The following is an 11243-nucleotide window of genomic DNA, read 5'->3' on the forward strand; positions in this document are numbered from 1 at the left end:
GCTGTGGCTCAAGTGGTAGAGCGCTAGCCTTGAGCTGAAGAGCTGAGGGACAGCGCCCAGGCCCAGAGTTCAGGCCCCACAACCGGACCCAAAAAAAAAAAACAATGATCTAAGGCTTGTATTAACCACCTTGGTTTATAACTAGGGTAACATTACAAAATTTAAAATAGTCTTTCATGCAACTCTGGAAACATCTAACATGACTTTGGGAACAGAAGGCATAGTGGCCAGGAGTGTGGCTGTGGAGCAATGTGCTGCTCTTCACATGGCCATTTGTCTCGCTGGAGGGAACCAGAGAATGACTGGAATGCAAAGCTGTGGTTGAAGATAAGTTTCCACTATCAGCAGTTAGAATTTTGGGAAATCTTAATTCTGCAAATTATTTGTCAAGCACTCTGCTTTATTAAAATTTTTCCATCAAGTGGTAGAGCGCCAGCCTTGAGCTGAAGAGCTGAGGGACAGCATTCAGGCCCAGAGTTCAAGCCCCAGGGCCAACCAACCAAAAAAAAAAAAATTCTTCCAATTTGATTTATGACATGTTACCTAAAACAGTGCCTTCATACTCTTATTTCTCCTCAGGACCCCTGAGCAGTGTCCCAGTGTGGTTTCTTTGTTGTCAGAGAGCTACAACCCTCACGTGCGCTACGGAGCGGCCATGGCCCTGGGGATCTGCTGTGCTGGCACGGGACACAAGGTAAAACTCAGCGCCACGCGGGTCGCTTCTTTCCTGGCGCCAGACTGTTTTCCCTTGTAGAGAAGTTTATGTAACGGCTGTATAAATACAAGAGTGGTCTGATGTCTAAGACTGAACTTGCCTGACACAGCTTCCCAGTACTCCCTCACTGCTGTGCTAGAGCGTCCAACATCCCATTACATGAAATGCTCTTACTGAAACAAGGGTAATGAACTGCAGTTTGAAATCACTGGTTTCTTGGGGGTAGACAGCAGGGGTAGGAGGGAGAGTGATAAAGAAATACAAGAAAATAAAAGGTGTTTTTTTTTCTTTTAAAGAACTGCTGTTTTAATTTTACATGGTTATTTTCAGTGTTTTTATATAATTGGAATTAGAGAAAAGATTCTCACCTGAAGCCAACAAAATCAGCTCATTTAGTCAAGCACTGGTGGCTCTGCCTATAATCCTAGCTGCTCAGGAGGCTGAGTTCGGAGGATCACGGTTCAAAGCCAGCTCAAGCAGGAAAGTCTGTGAGACCCTTGTCTCTAACCATCAGAAAACAAGAAGCGGCGCTGTGGCTCAAAGTGATATTACTAGCCTTGAACAAAAATGCTGAGGGACAGCACTCAAGCCCTGCATTCAAGCACCACAACTGACCCTCCCCCCCCCCAAAAAAAATATCAGCTCATTAGATTAAATATTTGTTGGTTTTTCTTTCTTTCTTTCTTTTTCTTTCTTCCTTTTTCGGTGTGTGTGTGGAGGCATAGACGGACATGGGGCAGAGTTGGCTCCATAGGGCGCCCTCCCTAGCATGGGTGAGTTGTTGGGGCCTGGCTGGGGGCTATCCCTGGCAGTGCCGCAGTGGGGACTACAAGGAGACACTCTCCCAGTGTTAGACGTTCTGGCAGAGTCCTGTAATAACCTCACAGTGAAGCTTTGTCTCAATGTGGTAGTCCCTGTGCGCACTCCTGTGGCTGTGTTTATACAGATCCAAGACTTCAGCTTCTCAGCCTGTAGCCTGCTGCAGCAGCACTACCACACTGCTCTCTCAAGTGTAGAATCCTATCATCTGCATGTGGATCACTTGACTTCTTCCTTTCCTATTTGAATCTCTTTTCTTTCTCTTAAATTTAATCCTTGTATTAAATAAGAGTGAAAGAGTAGACACCCTTGCCTCATTCCTGATTTTAGAGGAAATGCTTTCAGTGTTTCTCCATTTAGTACAGTTTTGGGTATAAATTTGTTATATATAGTCTTTATTATGGTAAGGTATGTTCCTTCTCTTTCTAGTTTCTTCATGGCTTTTTATCAGGAAGGGACGCTGGATTTTACCCAAAGCCTTTTCTGCAACTGTTAAGATGGTCATGTGATTCTTGTCCTTTTTTCTATTTATATTTGATAGTACACATAACCACTTTCATATCGCTGGAATGAAATCAACTTGATCATGGTGTATGACCATCTTAATGTGTTGTTGAATTTGAATTGTACATTATTGAGATAGTGATCATCAAGGTATTTAGTCTGGAATTTTCTTTTTCTGTTATGTCATCCAGTTTGGATATTCCGATAATACTGGCTTTGTAGAATGGGTTTTGTAGCATTCTTTCCTTTTCTGTTTTGTGGAATAGTTTCAGTAGCATCAGTGTTGGTTCTTCTGTGAATGTCTGGTAGAATTCAACAGTAAATCTGTCTGACCCTGGACTTTTCTTTGTTGGGAGTCTCTATTATTGCTTCAATCTTGTTGATTATAGTAAATCCGTGTATATCTTCTCAGTTTTGGTACGTCAGATGACTCTAGAAATTTATCCATTTCATCTGTAGTTTCCAGTTTATTATAACATAGTAAACAGTGTTTTTTTTTGAAATATTCCCTAATAGTCCTCTGAATTTCATTGGCATTTGTTGTGATATCCCTTTTTCATTCCTGTTTTATTCATTCATTCATTCATTTTACTAGTCCTAGGGTTTGAACTCAGGGCCTGGGCACTGTCCCTGAGCCTCTTTGTGCTCAAGGCTAGCATTCTGCTTTACTTCCAACTTTTTCTTAGTGGTTTATTGGAGATAAGAGTTTTACAGACTTTTCTGGCTGGCCTGGCTTTGAACCATGATCCTCAGATTTCAGCATCCTGAGCAGCTAGGGTTACAGGAATGAGCAACTGGTACCTGCTCATTCCTAGTTGAGGTCTTCTCTCTCCTTCTTTTGGTTAGTTTTGATTAATGGCTTATCAATCTTATTACCTTTTGAAAGAGTAAACTCTTTGTTTCATTATTCTTTGTATTTTTTTTTTAGTCTCCATTAATTTGCTTCCCTGATTTTTATCACTTTTAACTTTCTAATATGGGGTTTGCTTTGCCCTTGTCTGTCTAACAGCTTAAGGAGAATAATTTGGTTATTATTTGAGCTCTTCCTGGTTTTATAATGTAGGCCCTTAACACAAATGTTCTGGTATGTTACATTTTTATTTTATTCCAAGACTTTTTTTTTGTCAGTCCTGGGGTTTAAACTCAGGACCTGGGTTCTATCCCTGGACTTCTTTTGCTCAAGGCTAGCACTCTACCACTTGATCCACAGTACCACATTCGGCTTTTTCTGTTTATGTGGTACTGAGGATTTGAACCCAGGACTTCATGCATGTTAGGCTAGCACTCTACCAATAAGCCACATTCCCAGCCCTCCAAGACTTTTCTGATTTAGCCTTGTTTTTTCCTTGACTACTGTTCATTAGTCTTCATGTGTTTTTATATTTTCTGTAGTATCTTTTGTTGTTAATATCTAGTTTAATTCCATTGTGGTCTGATAAAACAAAGGAAATTAACTTCAGTTTTCCTCTGTTTGTAAGGACTTAATTTATGTCCTCAAATAGGATTTATTTTGGAGAATGTTCTGTGGGCTGCTGAGAAGAAAGTATATTCTGTTTTATTGTGTGGAATATTCTGTGGATCTCCGTTAAGTCCATTTGATCTATGGTATCATTTAATTCTGAAGTAGATGGTGGAGGTAATGGTGGTAGTAATGATGGTGGTGGTGTGTGTGTATATTGGGATTTAAACTTAAGGCCTGTATTCTCGATTAGCTTTTCCCCTCAAGGCTAGCACTCTATCACTTGAGTCACACCTCTGCTTCCAGCTTTTTGTTGTTTAATTAGAAATTAAGAGTCCCTCATGGCCTGGCTCCTGCGGTTCGTGCCTGTAATCCTAGCTACTCAGGCTGAGATCTGAAGATCATGGTTCAAAGCCAGCCCAGGCAAAAAAGTCCGTGAGAGACTCTTGTCTCCAGGTAATAAACCACCAGAAAACCTGAAGTGTAGAATGCTCACTTTCAGCTCAAGGACAGTGCCCAGGCCCAGAGTTCAAGCCCCACGACCAACCAGGGGCAAGGGCATGGGGGGAATGTGTCTTCTGTTTTATTAGAGAGGTCTTTGAATATACAAGATGCACTTTCTAGAAACTGGCCTTTATTTTTCCCCCTTACTATGTATCTTCTATATACGAAGGAAAAATATAGTTGGACATTTTACTTGACTTTTTTTTTCTCTTTTGTCTTTAATTGACGTTTATGTCAGACCTCATACATTAAGTATAAATTAGATTTTCTTCTCTTTCCAGATTATTTTACACTTAATATAATATCTAGGAGCAAATGTTCTCTGAGACACAGCATCTGAGAAGTTAATCCAATGAAAAATGTTTATTACTCAGACTTAAACAAGTCTGCTTTATTTCTAGATAATTTGTATGACCTGGGTATCAGTAGATATCTGACTGCAATTTTAATCATAACTGTTTTATAAAGACTAACAATATATGTTTACATTGTGTTTGGTGGTATATGCTGTGATTCCACCTACTCAGGAAATCCAGGTCTGAGGATTCCAAGTTCAAGACTAGCCTAGGCAACTTATCCAGATCCTGTCCCAAAATAAAAAGAATGGAATGTGGTTCAGTAGTGTACTGGTAGGAATGGCTAAGATGTGCTAGGTGGGGAACTTCATCCCCGGCAACAAAAAAAATTAAAATACAGATAAGTACGTTTGAAAAACTATTCTTCTGCACAAGTCCACATGTAGAAGAATCTAGTCATTTTCCCCAAAAAAGGATTCAATGTAGTCTTTCTTTTCTTGGTCTTAGAATGAAGATACATGATAAGTAATCTACTGAATCTAGAAATACTTGTGGCAATACTGTAAACCCATTTTTCTGGTCCTCATAGGTATTTTCCTATTGAAAAGTGGTTAGTTGATACTTCCCAAAAGTCTGCGGGTGTTACAGAAGTTGTATGTGTCAAATATAGTGGACAAATGCTAGGACATGGTGCATATTTTATTTTATTACAAGGTAGCTAGAATTTTTGTTATGATACTTACATTCCTAGACTCTTTCATATACTTGTGTACATTTTGAATCTACTGATGGGCAGTAAATATATTGCTCTTATTTAACTGAGAAGTCCTTTTCTTATAAAGCTGCTTATTGAGAAAATAACTGATACAGTTTAGAAAATCCATTGCATATTGTCTTTAACTTACAATTAAATACATTCTAGTCTATTAATTTGCTTCCCATTCTAAGTAGAATCTTTCTTGTTTTGTGTGGGGAGGGAGGGTTGGGTTTGTTTTGTTTTTTGTTTTCTGTGCTGCTCCTGGGTCATGAACTCAGGGCCTAGGTGCTGTCCCTGAGCTTTTTTAAAAGCTCAACACATTTTCTTCCTTGGGCTGGCTGTGAAATGTTTCAAACTTAGTTTTTCAATTAAGTTTTGTAAAATCATCTAAAGACACTACTTTACACTAGTAGTTAGAAGAGTTTAAATGCATAATAGAATAGAGGATTTGGAGCTAGTCTGGCTCCAGTTTGCTACTTACGTTACTTTGAGCAACATACTTTTAAACTTTTGAGTTTCTTTGTTCATGAAGATTGTTTCATTTATTATGATTTTTAACACTAATAGGATTATAGGGATAATATGACACAATAGGTACTTTATGAAAAATTAATCCCATTTTCTCTGCAAGATTTTTCTCCCATAATTTCTTTTCTTTTCCTTTTTTTCTCTTTCTCTTTCTCTTTCCCTTTTTCTTTCTCTTTCTCTTTCTCTTTCCCTTTTTCTTTCTCTTTCCCTTTCCCTCCCTCCCTCCCTCCCTCCCTCCCTCCCTCCCTTCCTCCCTTCCTTCCTTCCTTCCTTCCCTCTCTCTCTTTCTTTCTCTCTTCCTCTCTTTCTTCCTTTCCCCTTCCGCTTCCCCTTCCCCTTCCCCAATCCTAGGACTTAAACTCAGAGCCTGGAGGATGTCACTGAGCTTTTTTGCTCAAAGCTAGTGCTCTACAACTTGAACCACAGCTCCACTTTCAGCTTATGTTTGTGATTAATTGTAGATAAGAGTCTTACAGACTTTCCTGCCTGGGCTGGCTTTGAACCATGATCCTCAGATCTCAGCCTCCTGAGTAGCTAGGATTACAGGTGGGAGCCACTGGTGCCCACTGCTTCCATAATTTCTTTACAACCTCTTTGACCTGAAAACAGGAGCACTCAAGTTCTACCATATTCATTTCCTTTCACTTACAATACTAATTTCTGAACTTTTGTACTCTAAGTAATCAAATCAACTTGTTACTTTACTCTTCCATGGGAATAAAGCTTTTGGTTTTGGTTTTGTTACTGCTTTCAGGAAGCAATTAATTTGCTAGAGCCAATGACAAATGACCCTGTGAACTACGTGAGGCAGGGCGCGCTCATAGCTTCAGCTCTCATCATGATCCAGCAGACCGAAATCACTTGTCCAAAGGTAAGCAAACAAGAAAATTTTCTGTGAGAACTCTGGCTTAGAATTTCCTTCAGTGATTTGCCTTCTGTAGAGGATATTTTTATTTGAAATATGCTGAAGACTAAAGTCACAGGAAATGAAGAGAACCATTTTAGGGACAGAGAACAGGAAAAGTGTAAATATATGTATTGTTAAAATGCGTGTTTCATGGATTTCTAGTCACTGTGTTAATTTAAGTGGATAGTAATATTTGAAAAAGTAGAGCTCATGTGGCAAAGTCATGAACTTTATTGCCTCCCAGTGTCCCTTAAAGCTTGTTTGGTGGGAATGACTTGATACTCTATATATCGTATAAATTCAATTCATCCTTGACTTTTTTGATCCATCCTTCTGAGGCAATAGTCATTATACAGCACAATTTAAATATAAAACAGTGTGTCCACATTCTGTATTGGAATGTCTCTGCTCCCCAGTGATCATCTTGGGCAGGGTTCAGATATCTCAGGACAGCTTTCTTTCACACTTGACTCACATCCATGCCACAGAAATGCTTTTGAATAATTTGCCACCTTTGTGGGTAAGAGTGATAGGCTTTCAGTGCTAGTGTCTCAGTGATAGCCAGTGTCTCATTGTGTCAGATATCAGTGCACTCCTGATCCTACTGGGTATGCCACATGATCTTTCTGGAGCCCCTTTCTTATACTTGAAGTGAAGGGAGAAGACATTCCCCAGAGATCCTCTTCACCAGAGAGGATGTCATGCCTGTAGGTGACTCCCTAACAGATTTTGAGACTCAGCTTTTAAATTTTACTCCTGACAATCTCTCAGCCCTCATATTAGTGTTTGGGATTTAATGTTACTTTTGCATATCAACCAAAGCTTTGCATTCAGCTGAGAAAACAGAAGGGACCCTGTTCCCCTTTGTGTCTTGGTTTTTCCGTGAATGTTCCTCAGGTTGTCCACATGTATGTGTATAGATATATATAGATATAGATATTTGTAAATCTCATATACTAACATTATACTTCATATATTAAATATGATTATATCTTCAGATTCTTAAATTTAGAGCTCTTAGCAGCCTCCTGAGTTCTGTTTATATATGTAAGAAGTATTTTTTAATTAAAAAGCTGATAGCCAAATTTTAACATTCAGTCTTCTGCTTTATCAAACAGTTAGAGACACCCTCATTTTTAGCAAAATAAAGAATTTTAGTTGTGAAACAGATACTATCATTTGACTTTTCATCCTGATTTTGACATATTATTTAATATAACTTCTAGAACATAAACATCTTTCAAGCATTTTGCAATATAGCAGCTATCATGAATGACTTTTATTTCTGCTTTTAATCTTGTATTGAGCTTTTGGAGATTATCCAACTGAATAATGTCATTAAAGAAGCAAGTTTAGGAATGTACGTCCTTGAACAGTCAGATGTGTAAATATTTTTTCACATTGGTCTCATGTACTGCTTTCCTGTTACTTATATTATCAACAAGATAAATGTTTTACCATCCTCCCCCATCCTTTCTGTATGATTCCATTGATTTTGCAATCATACCCTTGAATCCTTTGGGGATAGGATAGGGCAAACATATAGTTAGAGGGGGAAAAACTTCAATCCTAAAATGTTTCATATTTAGAAGTAATGAAAATGGACAGCAATTTATATAATTTAACATTTTCAACAAGTTACATTGTTGATGAAAGCCTTAGCTGGGCCAATACATAGGGTCACACTCCCATCTTCAGGTTGTATCAGAATATTGAGATTAATTAACAACTTTGAAATGAGGGCTGAGAGTAAGGCTCAGGTGGTAGGGTGCCAACCTGAACACAAGACACTGAGTTTAAACCTCAGCATTCAAAAAGAAAAAGAAAGAAAAAGAGTGTTGAAATATACCTGTAGCAGTAGCCTTTGCCATTGATGTAAACCTAAGTGTACAACTGTAAATGTTTTCACACTGAATACAAAGGCAAAGTAAATTCTTTGCTAATCTATGGAGTCCTATCCCATAGATTTGTTTACTTCTCAAAAGCACAGAACAGACATTAATGCCATCAAATATTATAACCCTCCCCCAAAAGAATCCAAACTAGATATTTTGTGAGGTTCATTATGGAAATTTCCAAAGGAAATGATTTTGTGTAATATTAAATGCCATCTCCCTGGCATTTAGCTCTGCATATTGTGGTGTTAGTTTAAGTAACTTATACATCTTTGCTTTGTTTCTATTAGTTTCTCACTTGTTCACACACAAACATAGACCAACATACATAAACACCTGGGTTGTTAAAAACCCAATTAGAAAGACCTTTAGGGTCATGTTTATAAATAGCATCCTTTTATAGGTCCTCAGCATTATTTTCCCTTAAAAATCCAACTCTTCTCTTTATGAAGCATTTATCTTTTGTGTTTCTTATTAAAGTCCACCTTTAGTAGATCTTTGAACATGTGTAAGAGTCTTTAAAAAAATGTAAAAATATGATCTAATATTCTTCTTGGCCTAGGATCATCAGGCCTGTGATCTGGTTCAGGAAAGCTCTGCCCATCATGGACAAATACCTCCTTTTTTAATATATCTATTTTTAAATGTAAAGATACTGTACAAAGGGGTTACACTTACATGAGTAAGGTAATGAGTGCATTTCCTACTGAGCATTGTTACCCCCTCCTTTGTTTTTCCCCTACCATCCCTTCTCAGCCCACCTCCCCAACTTCTCTCACCCCACCACCACCCCTAGAAGCTGTAAAGTTAGTTTTCAACCCTCCTATTTTTTTTAAAGTTGTGGGGCTTGAACTCAGGGCCTTGGCAGTATCCCTGAGCTTTGTTGCTCAAGACTGGTGCTCTACCATTTTGAGCCACAGCTCCACTTCCAATTGTCCGGTGGTTCATTGGAGATAAGAGTCTCATGGATTTTCCTTACAGGGCTGTCTTTAAACCTTAATCCTCAGATCTCAGCCTCCTGAACATCTAGGATTATAGACAGGAGCCCCCAGTGACAAGTACCTTTTTTAGAAGTAGGATCATAGCCAGGTACTGGTGGCTTATTTCTATAATTTTAACGACTCTGGTGGCTGAGATCTAATGATCAAGGTTTCAGGTCAGCCCAGGCAGATTTGAGAGACTTTCATCTCAAGTTAATCAGCAAAATGAAAGAAGTGGAGACCTGGCTCCACTTTAATGGAGCCAATTTAGTGGAAAAGGCCAAGTGAGGGCATGAGGCCCTGGGTTAAAGCCATAGTACCTCAGTGCACATATATGTGCACACACACAGAAGTAGGATCATTTTTATCCAAGCTTAATGAACTTCTATAATTCAAAGATTAAAATCATAGTTTGGGCAAATTGGGCTTTTATATGGGCCATTCTTTTCTCGCTATTGAGAATGTGTTGGGTTTTTTTTCCTAGCAACATTCAGAGTTCAGAATATGATTTCTATTAAAAGTGCATGATTTTAGGCCTGAGGGTGTGACATATATGGTAGAGTACTTATCTAACAAACACAAAGCTCTGAGTTCAAACCTTAGGACTACCAATTTTTATTTTTTATTTTTTGGGGGGTCCGGTCATGGGGCCTGAACTCTGGGCCTGGGCGCTGTCCCTCAGCTCTTCAGCTCAAGGCTAGCGCTCTACCTCTTGAGCCACAGAGCCACTTCCGGCTTTTTTCTTTTTGTTTATGTGGTGCTGAAGAATCGAACCCAGGGCCTCATGCATGCAAGGCAAGCGCTCTACCACTGAGCCACCTTCCCAGCCCCGGTTTGCTTATTTTTGAGGACTCATTTGGCTATAAAATCTGATCCAATTATGAATTAATTTATGGGCCTTATTTTACTTGTTATAAATATTTAAATATTTTGCTACTATAGAATTGATCATTTGAACTGGACACTGGTGGTTCACACCTAAAATCCTAGCTACTCAAGACACAGATCTGAGATTATGGTTCAGATCTAGCCTAGGTAGGAAAATCCAAGAGGCTCTCAAGTTAACCTGCAAAAATCTGGAAACAGAGGTGAGTAAGAGAGCAAGGCCTCAGGTTCAAGTCCCAGTACAATTTGTTGGGGTATTTTTGTTTTGGGTTTTTTTGGGGGGAGGGTTGTTTTTTGTTTTTTGTTGGTCGTGGGGCCTGAACTCTGGGCCTGGGCACTGTCCCTCAGCATTTCAGCTCAAGACTAGCACTCTACCACTTGAGCCACAGCACCACTTCTGGCTTTTTCTGCATATATGGTGCTGAGGAATTGAACCCAGGGCCTCATGCATGCCATGCAAGCACTCCACCACTGAGCCACCTTCCCACCCCTCAAGCCCCAGTACAATTTAAAAAATAACATTAAACTAATTTTATTGTGGAATATTGTTGTATACCACACCCAGAAGTATTGCATAATATATAGTATATGCATCTTTAGCTTTCTAAATCCTGGATTACAAAATCTGGTCTCAAGAATTTTGTAGAAGGGAACCTTACTCCATTGTTGGTGGGAGTGTAAACTTGTTCAACCACTTTGGAAAGTAGTATGGAGGTTCCTCATAAAACTCCACATACAGCTCCCCTATGACCCAGCAATCCCACATTTGGGCATTTACCCAAATGTTTACAAACAAGACCACACTAAAGCTACCAGCACGACTATGTTTATTGCAGCCTTATTTACCATAGCTAAGATATGGAACCAACCCAAATGCCCCTCAATAGATGAATGGATCAAGAAAATGTGGTATATATACACAATGGAAATCTATGCCTCCATCAGAAAGAATGACATTGCCCCATTTGTTAGGAAACGGAAAGGCTTGGAAAAA

General features: G+C 39.0%; 1 protein-coding gene across 1 annotated transcript in view; it reads left to right on the plus strand.

The window, feature by feature from the left end:
* Positions 1-11243, plus strand: part of Psmd1 (proteasome (prosome, macropain) 26S subunit, non-ATPase, 1) — a 100204-nt gene that overhangs the window by 70564 nt on the left and 18397 nt on the right. Inside the window, exons 18-19 of the mRNA XM_013021015.1 lie at positions 553-694; positions 6337-6453. Coding sequence (XP_012876469.1) covers positions 553-694; positions 6337-6453 — 259 coding nt within the window. The remainder of the gene's footprint in view (positions 1-552; positions 695-6336; positions 6454-11243) is intronic.

This window comes from Dipodomys ordii, unplaced genomic scaffold, assembly GCF_000151885.1.
Source record: "Dipodomys ordii isolate 6190 unplaced genomic scaffold, Dord_2.0 Scaffold1, whole genome shotgun sequence".
Lineage (NCBI taxonomy): Eukaryota > Metazoa > Chordata > Mammalia > Rodentia > Heteromyidae > Dipodomys > Dipodomys ordii.